Source organism: Lithobates pipiens, unplaced genomic scaffold (genome assembly GCF_037356315.1).
Source record: "Lithobates pipiens isolate NorthernLeopardFrog02 unplaced genomic scaffold, aLitPip1_a1.2 Scaffold_18, whole genome shotgun sequence".
In the NCBI taxonomy this organism is placed as follows: domain Eukaryota; kingdom Metazoa; phylum Chordata; class Amphibia; order Anura; family Ranidae; genus Lithobates; species Lithobates pipiens.
The window spans coordinates 353,607-375,939 of NW_027507758.1; the positions used below are offsets into that span (position 1 = coordinate 353,607).

Below are 22,333 nucleotides of genomic sequence, written 5' to 3' on the forward strand. Positions count from 1 at the left end.
ATAACACCCACCTTCCCCTCCCCCAGTGATGGCATAACACCCACCTTCCCCTCCCCCAGTGATGGTATAACACCCACCTTCCCCTCCCCCAGTGATGGCATAACACCCACCTTCCCCTCCCCCAGTGATGGCATAACACCCACCTTCCCCTCCCCCAGTGATGGCATAACACCCACCTTCCCCTTCCCCAGTGATGGCATAACACCCACCTTCCCCTCCCCCAGTGATTACTCAGACACCTACCTTCCCCTCCCCCAGTGATTACTCAGACACCTACCTCCCCCTCCCCCACTGATGGCATAACACCTACCTTCCCCTCTCCCAGTGATTACTCAGACACCCACCTTCCCCTCTCCCAGTGATTACTCAGACACCTACCTTCCCCTCCCCCAGTGAATACTCAGACACCTACCTTCCCCTCCCCCAGTGAACACTCAGACACCCACCTTCCACTGATTATCCAATGGCAGGGATACATGACACACCTGTAGAAGATGTTGTTGATGTGCCGTCTGATGTACGCCCGGAGCCCCAAAAACTTCCCATAGATCCGATGCAAAATTGTCTTCAGGAAATCCCGTTCCCGAGGATCTTCACTATCAAACAGATCCAGGAGCTGTGGGAGGAGCCGGCGGGAATATGACGCACTGCACAAAACACGCAAGGTGACCTTATACTCCCCTCCCCCACTACACCCCGCCCCCAACAACACCAATATTATTCCAAATGTATACCCCTCTCCCCCACCAACATTATTCCAAACGTATACCCCCCTCCCCCACTACACCCCACCCCCAACAACACCAATATTATTCCAAATGTATACCCCTCTCCCCCACCAACATTATTCCAAACGTATACCCCCCTCCCCCACTACACCCCACCCCCAACAACACCAATATTATTCCAAATGTATACCCCCCTCCCCCACTACACCCCACCCTCAACATTATTCCATACACATTTTTACCCCCTTCCCCCACTACACAGCAACTCCCACCTCCCCACAAACATTATTCCATACACACTTATACCCCCTCCCCCACACTCACACACCTTACCGACATGACAAATTTCTGGTCAATGTATTTCTTCGCTATGTTGGGTTGGAAATCCGGAGACTCCAGAAATCGGAGGAAAAACTCATAAACCAGCTGGAGGGAGAAGAGAGGAAACGGGTGACATCTGCCCCACCCCCACCATCCTGGAATACACTCCCCCATAGATTACATCACACATAACCCTGTTCCTGAGCTCCTCCCCCATAGATTACATCACACATAACCCTGTTCCTGAGCCCCTCCCCCATAGATTACATCACACATAACCCTGTTCCTGAGCCCCTCCCCCATAGATTACATCACACATAACCCTGTTCCTGAGCCCCTCCCTCGTAGATTACATCACACATAACCCTGTTCCTGAGCTCCTCCCCCATAGATTACATCACACATAACCCTGTTCCTGAGCTCCTCCCCCATAGATTACATCACACATAACCCTGTTCCTGAGCACCTCCCCCATAGATTACATCACGCATAAGCCCCTCCCCCACCGATTACATCACACATAACCCTGTTCCTAAGCCCCTCCTCGCCCCAGAACTCCGCCTTCCTCTCATGTCAATGTATAATATGGAGCCTCTACCTGTAGGTGTGGCCAGGCCGCCTCCAAGGTGGGCTCGTCCTCCTCGGGATCGAACTCGGCTCCGCTGGGATTGGAGGAGGGAGGAAGAGGCCTGAACAGGTTCACCGAGAACTAGAAACAAAAAACATCATTACCAACCCGGCGAGGAAAAACCTTGTACAGCGAGAAGGCGGAGCCTTACCATAAGTACCGCCTCCGGATAAATGGCGTCCGTCAGCACATCGCGCCCATGTGTGATAAACTCCACCATCTCAGTCAGAGCCGCCCGCTTCACCTCCTTGTACTTCAAATCACTCAGGGGATCCGAGACAAAATCAAAGAGAACGCAGCACTGCCGAATCTTCTCCACAAACAGGACTTCCTGCTCCTCTCCGGGGGGACACTCTGCAGGGGAGAAGAGAGAGCCGCATTATTACCACCCTGAGACTGACCAGGGGGACACTCTGCAGGAGAGAGGAGAGGCCAAGTTATTACCACCCCAAGACTGACCGGGGGGACACCCTGCACGGGAGAACAGAGGCAGCGTTATTACGACCCAGAGACTGACCGGGATGACACTCTGCAGGGGAGAAGAGAGCCGTGTTATTACCACCCGAGACTGACCGGGGTGACACTCTGCAGGGGAGAAGGGAGCAGCGTTATTAACATCCCAAGACTGACCGGGGGACACTCTGCAGGGGAGAACAGAGGCCGCGTTATTACCACCCCGAGACTGACCAGTGGGGACACTCTGCAGGGGAGAACAGAGAGCTGCGTTATCACCCAGAGACTGACCGGGATGACACTCTGCAGGGGAGAAGAGAGCCACGTTATTACTACCCAGAGACTGAGTGGGGGGACACTCCGCAGGGGAGAACAGGGAGCCGCGTTATTACCACCCAGAGACTGACCGGGGTGACACTCTGCAGACACCCTGCATAGGAGAAGAGAGCCGCATTATTACCACCTCTGGACTGACTGGGGGGACACCCTGCAGGGGAGAAGAGAGCCACGTTATTACCACCCCGAGACTGACTGAGGGGGCCCTCTGCAGGCGAGAAGAGAGAGCCGTGTTACCACCCCGAGACTAACGAGGGGGGGACACTCTGCAGGGGAGAAGAGAGGCTGCTGTGACAGACTCGCCTGGGACAGAGTCTGTTGGAGGGGACAGAATGCGAGCCTCTTGCCTTGTGATTATGGGCTCTGGCATTTGGGGGAACGGTGCTCTTTGTGAGCTGTATGTCTGGGGACCCCTGAGGTGTTACTTGGATTCAGATCCATGTCCCCCCCAAGACACACAGACTCTGGATATGCATTTGCCATATTAACAATAGACTGAATCACACTGTTGGGACACAAACTGTTAGATGTGAATGTCATCAACCCCAGCCACCTGTCTGTTGTGTAAATGAGTCTAGTCGGGCTTGCAGGAGTATTCCACACATTGTTGTTTGTGCTAATTAGCCCTGTGTTTATGTTTATGGTAATGTATATTGAATAGCCAATCAGTGAGCTAGGAGACAAAGTCTTACCCTGAAAAGTCCTATCTCTTAGACAACTAGTCTGGGGCAATGATTAGATAATTAGCTCATGCTAATTAGGTTAGGTTTTAGTCTTCTGCTGTATATATTTGTGTGAGAGCTCAAATAAAAGGCTATTCCTGATGTATTCCAAGACTGGTGTTGTCTGGTTCTTGGGGGTTTCTATAGTCAGATCCATTGGACTCGTGTTCCAGGACTTAGGAAGCGGTATACTGGCGGAAGCACTCAAGCAGTTTGGGGGACGTTCCGTTACAACCGCGTTATTACCACCCGAAACTGACGGGGGGACACTCTGTAGGGGAGAACAGAAGCCACATTATTACCAACCGTGACTAACTGGGGACACACTGCAGGGGAGAACAGAGGCCACGTTATTACCACCCCGAGACTGACGGGGGGGGGGGCAAACTCTTTACGGGAGTCCTGAAGACTGGACACAGAGAATGTTCCTTACATTGGTGATCAGTGAGAAGAAGGTTCCTTACATTGGTGATCAGTGAGAAGAATGTCCCTTACATTGGTGATCAGTGGGAAGAATGTTCCTTACATTGGTGATCAGTGGGAAGAATGTTCCTTACATTGGTGATCAGTGAGAAGAAGGTTCCTTACATTGGTGATCAGTGAGAAGAATGTTCCTTACATTGGTGATCAGTGAGAAGAATGTTCCTTACATTGGTGATCAGTGAGAAGAATGTTCCTTACATTGGTGATCAGTGGGAAGAATGTTCCTTACATTGGTGGTCAGTGAGAAGAATGTTCCTTACATTGGTGATCAGTGGGAAGAATGTTCCTTACATTGGTGATCAGTGAGAAGAATGTTCCTTACATTGGTGATCAGTGGGAAGAATGTTCCTTACATTGGTGATCAGTGAGAAGAATGTTCCTTACATTGGTGATCAGTGGGAAGAATGTTCCTTACATTGGTGATCAGTGAGAAGAATGTTCCTTACATTGGTGATCAGTGAGAAGAATGTTCCTTACATTGGTGATCAGTGGGAAGAATGTTCCTTACATTGGTGATCAGTGAGAAGAATGTTCCTTACATTGGTGATCAGTGAGAAGAATGTTCCTTACATTGGTGATCAGTGAGAAGAATGTTCCTTACATTGGTGATCAGTGAGAAGAATGTTCCTTACATTGGTGATCAGTGGGAAGAATGTTCCTTACATTGGTGATCAGTGAGAAGAATGTTCCTTACATTGGTGATCAGTGAGAAGAATGTTCCTTACATTGGTGATCAGTGGGAAGAATGTTCCTTACATTGGTGATCAGTGAGAAGAATGTTCCTTACATTGGTGATCAGTGAGAAGAACGTTCCTTACATTGGTGATCAGTGAGAAGAACGTTCCTTACATTGGTGATCGGTGGGAAGAATGTTCCTTACATTGGTGATCAGTGAGAAGAATGTTCCTTACATTGGTGATCAGTGAGAAGAATGTTCCTTACATTGGTGATCAGTGAGAAGAATGTTCCTTACATTGGTGATCAGTGAGAAGAATGTTCCTTACATTGGTGATCAGTGAGAAGAATGTTCCTTACATTGGTGATCAGTGAGAAGAATGTTCCTTACATTGGTGATCAGTGAGAAGAATGTTCCTTACATTGGTGATCAGTGAGAAGAATGTTCCTTACATTGGTGATCAGTGAGAAGAATGTTCCTTACATTGGTGATCAGTGAGAAGAATGTTCCTTACATTGGTTATCAGTGAGAAGAACGTTCCTTACATTGGTGATCAGTGAGAAGAATGTTCCTTACATTGGTGATCAGTGAGAAGAACGTTCCTTACATTGGTGATCAGTGGGAAGAATGTTCCTTACATTGGTGATCAGTGGGAAGAATGTTCCTTACATTGGTGATCAGTGAGAAGAATGTTCCTTACATTGGTGATCAGTGAGAAGAACGTTCCTTACATTGGTGATCGGTGGGAAGAATGTTCCTTACATTGGTGATCAGTGGGAAGAATGTTCCTTACATTGGTGATCGGTGGGAAGAATGTTCCTTACATTGAGAATTACCCCCTTACAGATAGTTGAAAAGATGAATGGTGTCAGTTGGAACTTATCTGAGGAACAGAACTTGCTCATTGCTCAAGGAATCCCTGGTAATCTCTTGAGGAAATCTGTTTGAAAAATCTTTAAAGGAATATATAGAAGAGCGGCAAATCAGTAAAAAGTTTATTTTATACAATCAATAAAAGTCTGACTTACATCAATAATTATTATTGTCCTCCATTTGATAATCAAATCACTGTTCCCTTTCGCTGGTGCTGTTACTGGATGAATCCTCCTCCACAGCGCGCTAGGGGAAGCTCTGCTGTGTTCTGTGATGGACTTTAAGAGCAGTCCACTGCAGCATTGCCTATACCTGTACTTGAGAAAGGAGCGCGCATGCCCGAACGAGGCTTTCAAACGGAGGACAATAATAATTATGGATGTAAGTGAGACTTTTATTGATTGTATAAAATAAATGCACTTTATTGATTTGCCGCTCTTCTATATATCCCTTTATTGGTCACCTATTCATGATAGGACTTCACTCTAAAGAAGCAGCTGCCGCAGGTGATTGTGCACATACATCCCCATCCTCTAAGGACAGCAAGCAACCTTTCCGGATGTTCAGCAAATTCCAAGTTCTGTTTTCTCAGACAACTTTAAAAAAAAAAACATCTTTCTTTGATAAAAACGGTTTTGAATTTATTTGAATGAACAATACAGACTGAACTGAAAAGGACACACCCGTATCTTTTAAAGCGCTAGTATCTTGTGTTTGAAAAATCTTGTTCTAGAGGGATCCCACAGGGGACACTCTGTACAGGGACTAGACTGACCTGACCCACAGAATGTTGTGTTCTAGAAGTTAGGAATGAAACCGGGGAAATGGAACCCACTTGGCGGAGGACACCATCAGACCTGAAACTGGAGAGTTGGAGAGCTCCTGGCCTGGAGAACCTGACTTTCTCCTGTGCCATGTCCAGGACTCGATCCGGAGACTCCAAATGATGAGTTTCTCTTCCAGAGGCAATTTTTGAAGGTTTGAGATCTAAGTGAATGGTTATGCTGTCTGGACAGTATAGCATGCATTGCCCAACAACTGTCCTCTTAGCAGGTCATCTAAATTATCCAATGAGAGTGAAGCAAATCTAGTAGCGGGCCTGGATGCTCGAGGAGATAGGCTGACTGGCAGGGCCATGGACTGGTAGTGTATGGGGCCCGCAGCACATTTTAGGAATTACTGATGCATACAAGAAGGCACGTGTCCTTGAAGTCCACCAAATCTAGAACGTCTCCCTGGTGAAAAGGCGATGACAGACCCAAATGAAGACATCCGGCACCTTTAGACCTGATATGGTGTGGCAGTCCCTCTTGGGTTTGGGGACTGTGGTGTAACAATAAGGATATTTGCCAGAACACTATGCATCATCAGGTAGAGTCCAAAGTTTTTTTATTGACCTATGAACACATCACAAAAAGTTAGTGCAACGTTTTGGAGTCACGCGGGACCCCTTCATCATGATCTGTAGGGTGCCGGCAAATATCCTTATTGTTGCTGCTCTAGAGCTTTCTCCAAGAATGTGTTTGGTGGGAATATGGAGTACTAGGTTTGGAGTAAATCCCCTGGAATCCTTTTGCAGAGGGAAATGGGACAATGACACCTCAATCCAGAAGACCTGACAGGGCTTCATGGAGACCTTTTAATCTGCATAGTGTCACAGAAAGGTCAGAGGTGAGAAACCAAGGAGGGGGGCAGGGGGTGGACCTCCAGCTTGTAGGCCCCTGGAAACCACTGTCTATGGTGCAAGCTGTCCAAGGGTCTGCAAAGGACAACAAACACCCCAGTCTGGAAACTTCAAAAGGAAGGTGTCAGAATTTGAGCCCCAGACCTTTGCAGGTGGACAGGGAGCCAAGCTTGGGGGGTCTGAACATGGAAGTCGCGGTAGTGGTGAAATTAGGGACTTTTCTCCTAGCCAGGAATGATCTTCCCAAACCACTAAGAAAGCATCCTAGATAATGGTATGCACAGCAGATCGGAAGAGACATCCTGCCTTGAAGGCCATGTAAATTACACGTTTATATGCAATCTCCGCATTCAAACACCTTGAACTGTCACACAGAACTGTAGCTTGATGCAACAAACCATGTTTTATAACTGAAGAATCCACTGCAGCAGCGACCAAATCCGCAAGGCTAATAGGCACTCGGGGGAAACAGACATCTTGTCAGGGCGTTTCCAGAAGCGTTGGAATAACACGTGCGCTTTAAATGTCTTTGCGGTCTTAGGGGACGTTAAGGAGCCAAGACTGGGAAGAGAACTGGTAGAAGCAATAGGCTGATCCTTTAGTTCCAGATTAATAAGAACCAAAAACGGCCTTCTGTGTAAGTAATGGCAGAAGACCGACTCCTCGGAGGAAAGAGTCTCAGCGGGTGAAGACTCAAGGGCTGCGGATAGATGAGAACCTGGATCTGCTGGGGGGGGGGGGGGGGGTGCAGGAGAGGGCTTGTGGCCTCTGCGGTAAGTCAGCAAATAACGATAAAATTTGGCCATAAATGTTTGCAGTGGAGCCAACCACACCTAAATGTAAGACTCAGAAAATGACTCTGCAAACTGAGGGCAATGTCATTCCAGGCTACAGACATCAACTGGCTCTAGATACAAGGGAGGAGTCGGGTCTCACAAAGCCAAAACCGCAGGTGAGTGACTGGGGGCAGGCAGCGGGCGACAGGCCGAGGGCAGGCAGCGGGCAACAGGCCATGGGCAGGCAGCGGGCGACAGGCCGAGGGCAGGCAGCGGGCGACAGACCGAGGGTAGGCAGCGGGCGACAGACCGAGGGCAGGCAGCGGGCGACAGACCGAGGGCAGGCAGCGGGCGACAGACCGAGGGCAGGCAGCGGGCGACAGACCGAGGGCAGGCAGCGGGCGACAGACCGAGGGCAGGCAGCGGGCGACAGGCCGAGGGCAGGCAGCGGGCGACAGGCCGAGGGCAGGCAGCGGGCGACAGGCCGTGGGCAGGCAGCGGGCGACAGACCGAGGGCAGGCAGCGGGCGACAGACCGAGGGCAGGCAGCGGGCGACAGACCGAGGGCAGGCAGCGGGCGACAGACCGAGGGCAGGCAGCGGGCGACAGACCGAGGGCAGGCAGCGGGCGACAGACCGAGGGCAGGCAGCGGGCGACAGACCGAGGGCAGGCAGCGGGCGACAGACCGAGGGTAGGCAGCGGGCGACAGAACGAGGGTAGGCACTGTGCGACAGACCGAGGGCAGGCAGCGTGCGACAGACCGAGGGCAGGCAGCGTGCGACAGACCGAGGACAGGCAGCAGCCAACAGACCGAGGGTAGGCAATGTGCGACAGACTGAGGGCGGGCGACAGACCAAGGGCAGGCAGCGGGCGACAGACCAAGGGCAAGCAGTGTGCGACAGACAGAGGGTGGGTGACAGACCGAGGGCGGGCGACACACCGAGGGCGGGCAGCGGGCGACACACCGAGGGCGGGCAGCGGGCGACACACCGAGGGCGGGCAGCGGGCGACACACCGAGGGCGGGCAGCGGGCGACACACCGAGGGCGGGCAGCGGGCGACACACCGAGGGCGGGCAGCGGGCAACAGACCAAGGGCAGGCAGCGGGCGACAGACTAAGGGCAGGCAGCGGGCAACAGACCGAGGGTAGGCAATGTGCGACAGACTGAGGGCGGGCGACAGACCAAGGGCAGGCAGCAGGTGACAGATCAAGGGCAGGTAGTGTGTGACAGACCGAGGGTGGGCGACAGACCGAGGGAAGGCAGCGGGCGACAGACCGAGGGCAGGCAGCGGGCGACAGACCGAGGGCAGGCAGCGGGCGACAGACCGAGGGCAGGCAGCGGGCGACAGACCGAGGGCAGGCAGCGGGCGACAGACCGAGGGCAGGCAGCGGGCGACAGACCGAGGGCCGGCAGCGGGCGACAGACCGAGGGCCGGCAGCGGGCGACAGACCGAGGGCCGGCAGCGGGCGACAGACCGAGGGCCGGCAGCGGGCGACAGACTGAGGGCAGGCAATGTGCGACAGACTGAGGGCGGGCGACAGACCAAGGGCAGGCAGCGGGCGACAGACTGAGGGCAGGCAGCGGGCAACAGACCGAGGGTAGGCAATGTGCGACAGACTGAGGGCGGGCGACAGACCAAGGGCAGGCAGCGGGCGAGACTAAGGGCAGGCAGCGGGCAACAGACCGAGGGTAGGCAATGTGCGACAGACTGAGGGCGGGCGACAGACCAAGGGCAGGCAGCGGGTGACAGATCAAGGGCAGGTAGTGTGTGACAGACCGAGGGTGGGCGACAGACCGAGGGAAGGCAGCGGGCGACAGACCGAGGGCAGGCAGCGGGCGACAGACCGAGGGCAGGCAGCGGGCGACAGACCGAGGGCCGGCAGCGGGCGACAGACCGAGGGCCGGCAGCGGGCGACAGACCGAGGGCCGGCAGCGGGCGACAGACCGAGGGCCGGCAGCGGGCGACAGACCGAGGGCCGGCAGCGGGCGACAGACCGAGGGCCGGCAGCGGGCGACAGACCGAGGGCGGGCAATGTGCGACAGACTGAGGGCGGGCGACAGACCAAGGGCAGGCAGCGGGCGACAGACCAAGGGCAGGCAGCGGGCGACAGACCAAGGGCAGGCAGCGGGCGACAGACCGAGGGTAGGCAATGTGCGACAGACTGAGGGCGGGCGACAGACCAAGGGCAGGCAGCGGGTGACAGATCAAGGGCAGGCAGTGTGCGACAGACCAAGGGTGGGTGACAGACCGAGGGAAGGCAGCGGGCGACAGACCGAGGGCAGGCAGCGGGCGACAGACCGAGGGCAGGCAGCGGGCGACAAACCGAGGGCAGGCAGCGGGCGACAGACCGAGGGCAGGCAGCGGGCGACAGACCGAGGGCAGGCAGCGGGCGACAGACCGAGGGCAGGCAGCGGGCGACACACCGAGGGCAGGCAGAGGGCGACACACCGAGGGCAGGCAGAGGGCGACACACCGAGGGCAGGCAGAGGGCGACACACCGAGGGCAGGCAGCGGGCGACACACCGAGGGCAGGCAATGTGCGACAGACTGAGGGCGGGCGACAGACCAAGGGCAGGCAGCGGGCGACAGACCAAGGGCAGGCAGCGGGCGACAGACCAAGGGCAAGCAGTGTGCGACAGACCGAGGGTGGGTGACAGACCAAGGGAAGGCAGCGGGCGACAGACCGAGGGCAGGCAGCGGGCGACAGACCGAGGGCAGGCAGCGGGCGACAGACCGAGGGCAGGCAGCGGGCGACAGACCGAGGGCAGGCAGCGGGCGACAGACCGAGGGCAGGCAGCGGGCGACAGACCGAGGGCAGGCAGCGGGCGACAGACCGAGGGCAGGCAACGGGCGACAGACCGAGGGCAGGCAACGGGCGACAGACCGAGGGCAGGCAACGGGCGACAGACCGAGGGCAGGCAACGGGCGTCAGACAGAGGGCAGGCAATATGCGACAGACCGAGGGCAGGAGAGTGCAGACTTCTGGGAAAATCAGTCAGCCAATCACACAAGCAGGAAATTTAATTTTTGGGGGGCGGGGGTACGTACACCATCTGTGTACAGAACGCCTCCAGACAGCCATATTGTATTTTACAGAGAATTACAGCGGCTGCAGATTGAAGAGAGTTTGAATTCCAGTCTGACTTGTGTAGAGATTTTATACACTGGATTTTTCATTTTTCCCCATGGAAGTGGAGTTCCCCTTAAAGTACGGAGGGAAACCCATCTGGGTGAGTTTGCTCTGCGGATCAAACCAACATTTTTTAATCTCCCATTTTCCTAAACAAGTCCAGCACCGAGAGCCGTAACAAGAGTCACAATGGGGTCGGAACCTCGTATTCAACTCTAACTGCACACCATGCAGAACTACAGAACACCCCCCACCCCTCCACAATGGCTCAAAATTGATCTGGTCCAGAAATAAAAAGGTGGATAAATCACTTGGACCGGATGACATCTACCCACGGATCCTAAAAGAATTGAGCTCTGACATTTCATGCCATTGTATCTAATATTTAGGGACTCGGTGTAATGAGGGGAATGATACCACAGGATTGGCGCAGGGCCAACGTGGTGCCCAGTCTTTACCAAATCACTATAGACCTGTCAATGTAACTTCTATAGTCGGGAAGATACTGGAGAGTTTAATAAAATATCACAGACGAGTTCTTCTAAGTAACAGACAGCCTGGATTCATGAAAGACAGAATTTGTCAGACAAACCTGATTTTTTTTATGAGGATGTAAGTAAAACCTTGGACAGAGGGGTGGAGGTGGACATGGGAGGTGGAGGTGGACGTGGTATACTTGGACAGAGGGGTGGAGGTGGACGTGGTATACAGAGACAGAGGGGTGGAGGTGGACGTGGTATACAGAGACAGAGGGGTGGAGGTGGATGTGGTATACATGGACAGAGGGGTGGAGGTGGACGTGGTATACACGGACAGAGGGGTGGAGGTGGACGTGGTATACACGGACAGAGGGGTGGAGGTGGACGTGGTATACACAGACAGAGGGGTGGAGGTGGACGTGGTATACACAGACAGAGGGGTGGAGGTGGACGTGGTATACACAGACAGAGGGGTGGAGGTGGATGTGGTATACACAGACAGAGGGGTGGAGGTGGACGTGGTATACACAGACAGAGGGGTGGAGGTGGACGTGCTATACACGGACAGAGGGGTGGCAGTGGACATAGTATACACGGACAGAGGGGTGGCAGTGGACATAGTATACACGGACAGAGGGGTGGCAGTGGACATAGTATACACGGACAGAGGGGTGGAGGTGGAAGTGGTATAAACGGACAGAGGGGTGGAGGTGGACATGGTATACACGGACAGAGGGGTGGCAGTGGACATAGTATACACGGACAGAGGGGTGGCAGTGGACATAGTATACACAGACAGAGGGGTGGCAGTGGACATAGTATACACGGACAGAGGGGTGGCAGTGGACATAGTATACACGGACAGAGGGGTGGCAGTGGACATAGTATACACAGACAGAGGGGTGGCAGTGGACATAGTATACACGGACAGAGGGGTGGAGGTGGAAGTGGTATAAACGGACAGAGGGGTGGAGGAGGACGTGGTATACATGGACAGAGGGGTGGAGGTGGACGCGGTATACATGGACAGAGGGGTGGAGGTGGACGTGGTATACATGGACAGAGGGGTGGAGGTGGACGTGGTATACATGGACAGAGGGGTGGAGGTGGACGTGGTATACTTGGACAGAGGTGTGGAGGTGGACGTGGTATACACTGACAGAGGGGTGGAGGTGGACGTGGTATACATGGACAGAGGGGTGGAGGTGGACATGGGAGGTGGACATGGGAGGTGGAGGTGGATGTGGTATACTTGGACAGAGGGGTGGAGGTGGACATGGTATACATGGACAGAGAAGTGGAGGTGGACGTGGTATACATGGAAAGAGGGGTGGAGGTGGACGTTGTTTTTCTTGGACAGAGGGGTGGAGGTGGACGTGGTCATGGTATACATGGACAGAGGGGTGGTGGTGGACGTGGTATACTTGGACAGAGGGGTGGCAGTGGACATGGTATACATGGACAGGGGGGTGGTGGTGGACGTGGTATACTTGGACAGAGGGGTGGCGGTGGACATGATATACTTGGACACAGGGGTGGAGCTGGACGTGGTATACATGGACAGAGGAGTGGAGGTGGACGTGGTATACATGGACAGAGGGGTGGCAGTGGACATAGTATACACGGACAGAGGGGTGGAGGTGGAAGTGGTATAAACGGACAGAGGGGTGGAGGTGGACATGGTATACATGGACAGAGGGGTGGAGGTGGACGTGGTATACATGGACAGAGGGTTGGAGGTGGACGTGGTATACATGGACAGAGGGGTGGAGGTGGACGTGGTATACTTGGACAGAGGTGTGGCGGCGGACGTGGTATACACGGACAGAGGGGTGGAGGTGGACGTGGTATACACGGACAGAGGGGTGGAGGTGGACGTGGTATACATGGATAGAGGGGTGGAGGTGGACATGGGAGGTGGAGGTGGACGTGGTATACTTGGACAGAGGGGTGGAGGTGGACATGGTATACATGGACAGAAGGGTGGCGGTGGACATGGTATACATGGACAGAGGGGTGGCGGTGGACGTGGTATACATGGAAAGAGGGGTGGAGGTGGACATGGGAGGTGGAGGTGGACGTTGTTTTTCTTGGACAGAGGGGTGGAGGTGGACATGGTATACATGGACAGAGGGGTGGAGGTGGATGTGGTCATGGTATACATGGACAGAGGGGTGGCGGTGGACGTGGTATACTTGGACAGAAGGGTGGCGGTGGACGTGGTATACATGGACAGGGGGGTGGTTGTGGACGTGGTATACTTGCACAGAGGGGTTGCTGTGGACCTGGTATACTTGGACAGAGGGATGGCTGTGGACATGATATACTTGGACACAGGGGTGGAGGTGGACGTGGTATAGTTGGACAGAGGGGTGGCGGTGGACATGGTATACATGGACAGGGGGGTGGTGGTGGACGTGGTATACTTGGACAGAGGGGTGGCGGTGGACATGGTATACTTGGACAGAGGGATGGCTGTGGACATGATATACTTGGACACAGGGGTGGAGCTGGACGTGGTATACATGGACAGAGGGGTGGTGGTGGACATGGTATACATGGACAGAGGGATGGTGGTGGACATGGTATACATGGACAGAGGGGAGGAGGTGGACGTGGTATACATGAACAGAGGGGTGGAGGTGGACATGGTATACATGGACAGAGGGGTGGCGGTGGACATGGTATACATGGACAGAGGGGTGGCGGTGGACATGGTATACATGGACAGAGGGGTGGCGGTGGACGTGGTATACTTGGACAGAGGGGTGGCAGTGGACATGGTATACATGGACAGAGGGGTGGCGGTGGACGTGGCATACTTGGACAGAGGGGTGTAGGTGGACGTGGTATACTTGGACAGAGGGGTGTAGGTGGACGTGGTATAGTTGGACAGAGGGGTTGCTGTGGACCTGGTATACTTGGACAGAGGGATGGCTGTGGACATGATATATTTGGGCACAGGGGTGGAGGTGAACGTGGTATACATGGACAGAGAGGTGGTGGTGGACATGGTATACATGGACAGAGGGGTGGCGGTGGACGTGGCATACTTGGACAGAGGGGTGTAGGTGGACGTGGTATACTTGGACAGAGGGGTGTAGGTGGACGTGGTATAGTTGGACAGAGGGGTTGCTGTGGACCTGGTATACTTGGACAGAGGGATGGCTGTGGACATGATATATTTGGACACAGGGGTGGAGGTGGACGTGGTATACATGGACAGAGGGGTGGTGGTGGACATGGTATACATGGACAGAGGGGTGGTGGTGGACGTGGTATACATGGACAGAGGGGTGGTGGTGGACGTGGTATACATGGACAGAGGGGTGGTGGTGGACATGGTATACATGGACAGAGGGGTGGAGGTGGACGTGGTATACATGAACAGAGGGGTGGAGGTGGACATGGTATACATGGACAGAGGGGTGGAGGTGGACATGGTATACATGGACAGAGGTATGGCTGTGGACATGGTATACATGGACAGAGGGGTGGAGGAGGACGTGGTATACATGGACAGAGGGGTGGAGGTGGACGTGGTATACATGGACAGAGGGGTGGTGGTGGACATGGTATACATGGACAGAGGTATGGCTGTGGACATGGTATACATGGACAGAGGGGTGGTGGTGGACATGGTATACATGGACAGAGGGGTGGCGGTGGACGTGGTATACATGGACAGAGAGGTGGAGGTGGACATGGTATACATGGACAGAGGGGTGGCGGTGGACATGGTATACATGGACAGAGGGGTGGAGGTGGACATGGTATACATGGACAGAGGTATGGCTGTGGACATGGTATACATGGACAGAGGGGTGACGGTGGACATGGTATACATGGACAGAGGGGTGGTGGTGGACATGGTATACATGGACAGAGGTATGGCTGTGGACATGGTATACATGGACAGAGGGGTGACGGTGGACGTGGTATACATGGACAGAGGGGTGGCGGTGGACGTGGTATACATGGACAGAGGGGTGGCGGTGGACATGGTATACATGGACAGAGGGGTGGCGGTGGACATGGTATACATGGACAGAGGGGTGGCGGTGGACATGATATACTTGGACAGAGGGGTGGCGGTGGACGTGGTATACTTGGACAGAGGGGTGGCGGTGGACGTGGTATACTTGGACAGAGGGGTGGCGGTGGACGTGGTATACTTGGACAGAGGGGTGGCGGTGGACATGATATACTAGGACAGAGGGGTGGCAGTGGACGTGGTATACATGGACAGAGGGGTGGCGGTGGACGTGGTATACATGGACAGAGGGGTGGCGGTGGACATGGTATACATGGACAGAGGGGTGGCGGTGGACATGATATACTTGGACAGAGGGGTGGCGGTGGACGTGGTATACTTGGACAGAGGGGTGGCGGTGGACGTGGTATACTTGGACAGAGGGGTGGCGGTGGACATGATATACTTGGACAGAGTGGTGGCAGTGGACGTGGTATACATGGACAGAGGGGTGGCGGTGGACGTGGTATACATGGACAGAGGGGTGGCGGTGGACATGATATACTTGGACAGAGGGATGGCTGTGGACGTGGTATAGTTGGACAGAGGGGTGGCGGTGGACGTGGCATACTTGGATACAGTTCCGCACACACGGCTCATGTGTAAGGTAAATTCAACAGGCTTGGAAAGCTCAATTTGTAAATGGATAGAAAACTGGCTAAAGGACAGAATTCAGAGTCGTGGTTAATGATTCTTTGTATGGTGTAAGGTTATCAGTGGTGTCCCCCGACCCTTACTTATTAACTTAAAAATGATAATCGGGTCTGGGATGTCCGTCTTTGCAGATGACACCGAGCTATGCAGTGGAATAACATCCATATAGGATGTCTCCAACCCCCAACATTGGGGTCACTGACATTAATTATAACCACCAACATTGGGGTCACTGGTAGCAATTATAACCCCCAACATTGGGGTCAATTGTAGCAATTATAACCCCCAACATTGCGGTCCCCAGTAGCAACTATAACTCCCAACATTGGGGTCACTGGCACCAATTATAACCCCCAACATTGGGGTCACTGGTAGCAATAAAAACAAAAAACAAAATTGGGGTCACTGGCAGGAATTATAACCCCCAACATTGGGGTCCCCAGTAGCAACTATAGCCCCCAACATTGGGGTCACTGGGGCCAATAATAACTCCAACATTGGGGTCACTGGTAGCAATTATAACCCCCAACATTGGGGTCCCCAGTAGCAACTATAGCCCCCAACATTGGGGTTACTGGAAGCAATTATAACCCCTAACATTGGGGTCACTGGTATCAACTATAACCCCCAACATTGGGGTCACTGATAGCAAAAATAACTGCAAAATAGGGGACACTGGTAGCCATTATAACCCCCAACATTGGGGTGACTGGTAGGAATTAGAGCCCCCAACATTGGGGTCACTGATAGAAATTATAACCCCCAACATTGGGGTCAGTGGTAGAAATTATAACCCCCAACATTGGGGTCACTCGTAGCAATTATAACTCCAACATTGGGGTCACTAGAGCCAATTATAACCGCCAACATTGGGGTCAATGGCACCAATTATAACCTCCAACATTGGGGTCACTGGCAGCAATTATAAGGCCAGCATTGAGGTCACTGGCAGCAACTATAACCCCGAAATTGGGGTCACCAGTAGCAACTATAACCTCCAACATTGGGGACACTGGTACCAATTGTAACTCCAACATTGGGGCAACTAGAGCCAATTATAACTCCCAACATTGGGGTAACTGGTAGCAATTAGAACCCCTAACACTGGGGTCACTGGTAGCAACAATAACCCCCAACATTGGGGTCACTGGAAGCAATTATAACCCCCAACATTGGAATCACTGGAAGCAATTATAACCCCTAACATTGGGGTCACTGGTAGCAACAAAAAACCCCAACATTGGGGTCACGTAGCAATTATAACCCCCAACATTGGGGTCACTGGTAGCAACTATAACCCCCAACATTGGGGTCACTAGCCCCAATTATAACCCCCAACATTGGGGTCACTGACAGTAATTATAACAACCAATTTTGGGGTCACTGGTAGCAATTATAACCCCCAACGTTGGGGTCACTGGCACCAATTATAACCCCCAACATTGGGGTCACGTAGCAATTATAACCCCCAACATTGGGGTCACTGGCAGCAATTACAACCCTCAACATTGGGGTCACTGACAGTAATTATAACAACCAATTTTGGGGTCACTGGTAGCAATTATAACCCCCAAAATTGGGGTCACGTAGCAATTATAACCCCCAACATTGGGGTCACTGGTAGCAACTATAACCCCCAACATTTGGGTCACTGGTAGCAATTATAACCCCCAACATTGGGGTCACTGGCGCTAATTATAACCCAACATTGGGGTCACTGGTAGCAATTATAACCCCCAACATTGGGGTTACTGGTACCAATTATAAACCCCAACATTGGGGTCACTGGCAGGAATTATAACCCCCAACATGGGGGTCACTGGTGCCAATAATAACTCCAACATTGGGGTCACTGGTAGCAATTATAACCCCCAACATTGGGGTCCCCAGTAGCAACTATAGCCCCCAACATTGGGGTTACTGGAAGCAATTATAACCCCTAACATTGGGGTCACTGGTATCAACTATAACCCCCAACATTGGGGTCACTGATAGCAAAAATAACTGCAAAATAGGGGACACTGGTAGCCATTATAACCCCCAACATTGGGGTCACTGATAGAAATTATAACCCCCAACATTGGGGTCAGTGGTAGAAATTATAACCCCCAACATTGGGGTCACTCGTAGCAATTATAACTCCAACATTGGGGTCACTAGAGCCAATTATAACCGCCAACATTGGGGTCAATGGCACCAATTATAACCTCCAACATTGGGGTCACTGGCAGCAATTATAAGGCCAGCATTGAGGTCACTGGCAGCAACTATAACCCCCAGCATTGGGGTCACCAGTAGCAACTATAACCTCCAACATTGGGGACACTGGTACCAATTGTAACTCCAACATTGGGGCAACTAGAGCCAATTATAACTCCCAACATTGGGGTAACTGGTAGCAATTAGAACCCCTAACACTGGGGTCACTGGTAGCAACAATAACCCCCAACATTGGGGTCACTGGTAGCAAATTATAACCCCTAACATTTGAGTCACTGGTAGCAACAATAACCCCCAACATTGGGGTCACTGGAAGCAATTATAACCCCCAACATTGGAATCACTGGAAGCAATTATAACCCCTAACATTGGGGTCACTGGTAGCAACAAAAAACCCCAACATTGGGGTCACGTAGCAATTATAACCCCCAACATTGGGGTCACTGGTAGCAACTATAACCCCCAACATTGGGGTCACTAGCCCCAATTATAACCCCCAACATTGGGGTCACTGACAGTAATTATAACAACCAATTTTGGGGTCACTGGTAGCAATTATAACCCCCAACGTTGGGGTCACTGGCACCAATTATAACCCCCAACATTGGGGTCACGTAGCAATTATAACCCCCAACATTGGGGTCACTGGCAGCAATTACAACCCTCAACATTGGGGTCACTGACAGTAATTATAACAACCAATTTTGGGGTCACTGGTAGCAATTATAACCCCCAAAATTGGGGTCACGTAGCAATTATAACCCCCAACATTGGGGTCACTGGTAGCAACTATAACCCCCAACATTTGGGTCACTGGTAGCAATTATAACCCCCAACATTGGGGTCACTGGCGCTAATTATAACCCAACATTGGGGTCACTGGTAGCAATTATAACCCCCAACATTGGGGTTACTGGTACCAATTATAAACCCCAACATTGGGGTCACTGGCAGGAATTATAACCCCCAACATGGGGGTCACTGGTGCCAATAATAACTCCAACATTGGGGTCACTGGTAGCAATTATAACCCCCAACATTGGGGTCCCCAGTAGCAACTATAGCCCCCAACATTGGGGTCACTGGTAGCAATAATAACCCCCAACATTGGGGTCACTGGTAGCAATAATAACCCCCAACATTGGGGTCACTGGTATCAACTATAACCCCCAACATTGGGGTCACTGATAGCAAAAATAACTGCAAAATAGGGGTCACCGGTAGCCATAATAACCCCCAACATTGCGGTCACTGGTAGCAATTAAAGCCCCCAACATTGGGGTCACTGGTAGAAATTATAACTCCAACATTGGGGTCACTGGTAGCAATTATAACTCCAACATTGGGGTCACTAGAGCAGGGCTCGACAAATCCCGGGCGCCAGGTCGCATTTGCGACTAGAATTAGCGACCTGGCGCCTGGGGCAGCACAGCTGGGGGTATGCTGTCTCCGCGGACCCCCCCGGCGCAATCGCGTCGGGCCGCGCCGCCGGCGGCCGGTAATTGAGCCCCCGGCTTTGAGGCCTTCTACGATCCTATGGTTCCTTCTGGAATCTGGCGCCCTCTTGTGGTGGCCGTTGGAATTACAACCAGCAATGCTAATGGATGCAATGCTAATTCCCCTGCCTGCCAGTCTATGTTCCTTCCCTTTACTAAGAACCCCTAAATATATTATATTATATTATATTATATTATATTATATATATATATATATATATATATATAGATAGATATATAAAAATAGATATATTTTATATATAATTATATATATATATATATATATATATATATATATATATATATATATATATATATTTTTTTTTTAAGAATATTTTTTTATTGAAAGGCTTGCAGGGTACAAAAAAGAAACTGATAGTCATTATATATATATATTATTCTAACACCCTAGAGAATAAAATGGTGGTCGTTGCAATACTGTCTGTCACACCGTATTTGCACAGCGGACTTACAAGCGCACTTTTTTGGGGAAAATGTATTTAATAAAAAAAAAAAAATAAGACAACAGTAAAGTTAGCCCAATTTTTTTTTATATTGTGAAAGATAATGTTACGTCGAGTAAATCGATACCCAACATGTCATGCTTCAAAATTGCGCCCGCTCATGGAATGGCGACAAACTTTTACCCTTTAAAATCTCCATAGGCGACGTTTAAAAAATTCTACAGGTTGCACTTTTTAAGTTACAGAGGAGGTCTAGGGCTAGAATTATTGCTCTCACTCTACCGATCGCAGCGATACCTCACATGTGTGGTTTGAACAACGCTTTCATATATGCGTTCGCTTCTGCACGCAAGCTTGGCCGGACAGGGCGCGTTTAAAATATTTTAGTTTTTTATTATTTTAACTTTTATTTTTATTTTTTTCACTGTTCTTTAAAAAAAAAAAAAAAAAAAAAAATTGTGTCACTTTTATTCCTATTACAAAGAATGTAAAAATCCCTTGTAATAGAAAAAAGCATGACAGGTCCTCTTATATATGAGATCCGGGGGGTCAGAGAGAAAAAAATGTGTCATTTGAAAAAAATAAAAAGTCCCTCTAAGAGCTATGGGCAATGACTTGGAAACAGGTGGGGGGCGCTATCTTCCCCTCACTCGTCTCCATGTCAGGCCAGGGACAGGTCCAGATCGCCGCCACGGACCTGGCTCCTAACTTTTTTAGCTGGCTCCTAGAATCCAAGCAAATTTGTCAACCCCTGCACTAGAGCCAATTATAACACCCAACATTGGGGTCACTGGCAGAAATTACAACCCCCAACATTTGGGTCACTGGTAGCAATTATAACCCCCAACATTGGGGTCAGTGACAGTAATTATAACCACCAATTTTGGGGTCACTGGTTGCAATTATAACCCCCAACATTGGCTTCACTGGTAGCAACAATAACCCCCAACATTGGGGTCACTGGAAGCAATTATAACCCCCAACATTGGGGTCACTGGCAACAATTATAACCCCCAACATTGGGGTCACTGGCAACAATTATAACCCCCAACATTGGGGTCACCGTTAGCAATTATAACCCCCTACATTGGGGTCACTTGAAGCAATAATAACCCTAAACATTGGGGTTAAAGGTATCAACAATAACCCCCAACATTGGGGTCACTGGAAGCAATTATAACCCCCAACATTGGGGTCACTGGTAGCAAAAATAACCCCCAAAATGGGGGTCACTAGCAGCAATTATAACCCCCAACATTGGAGTCACTGGTAGCAATTATAACCCCCAACATTGGGGTCACTGGTAGCAATTTAACCCCCAACATTGGGGTCACTGGTAGCAATTTAACCCCCAACATTGGGGTCACTGGCAGCAATTATAACCCCCAACATTGGGGTAACTGGTAGAAATTATAACCCCCAACATTGAGGTCACTGGAAGCAATTATAACCCCCAACATTGGGGTAACTGGTAGAAATTATAACCCCCAACATTGAGGCCACAGGTAGCAATTATAACTCTCAGGATTGGGGTCACTGTTAGCCATTTTAACCCACAACATTGGGGTAACTGGCAGCAATTATAACCCCCAATATTGGGGTCACTGGTAGCAATTATAACCCCCATCATTGGGGTCACTGGCAGCAATTATAACCCCCAACATTGGGGTCACTGGTAGCAATATATCCCTCAACACTGGGCTCACTGGCACCAATTATAACCCCCAACATTGGGGTCACTGGTAGCAATATATCCCTCAACATTGGGCTCACTGGCACCAACTATAACCCCCAACATTGGGGTCACTGGTAGCAATTACAACCCCCAACATTGGGGTCACTGGCAGCAATTATAACCCCTAACATTGGGGTTACACCCGCCCAGTGATTATACAGACAGATGTTTCTTTCTTATGGGGGGTAATAAAGTTATATAACATATATTGTATGGTGGGGGATTGATAGTTCTATTGGCAATCAGAGGTGTGTATAGTGAGGAATGGTCGGGTAATGGAGGAGGATTATTTGCTGGTACTGGATATATACTATATACCAGAAATAAGTGACCCCCCCCTCCCCCTCCCAATCATTGTGATATGATAGTAATTGTACCCTCCCCCTAGCAATATAAATCTTAGATTTAATGGGGTACAGGGGGCGCTATAACATCCAAACC

The 22,333-nt window shown here is 51.4% G+C and overlaps 1 protein-coding gene across 1 annotated transcript in view; it reads right to left on the reverse strand.

Moving 5' to 3' along the window:
• LOC143986923 (serine/threonine-protein phosphatase 2A 56 kDa regulatory subunit delta isoform-like) overlaps window positions 1-22,333 on the reverse strand; it is a gene marked incomplete at its 5' end in the record, with an annotated part of 101,027 nt that overhangs the window by 47,865 nt on the left and 30,829 nt on the right. The window contains 4 exon segments of the mRNA XM_077485332.1: window positions 486-616; window positions 1,062-1,154; window positions 1,648-1,758; window positions 1,829-2,031. Of these exon segments, the coding sequence (XP_077341458.1) occupies window positions 486-616; window positions 1,062-1,154; window positions 1,648-1,758; window positions 1,829-2,031 (538 nt within the window).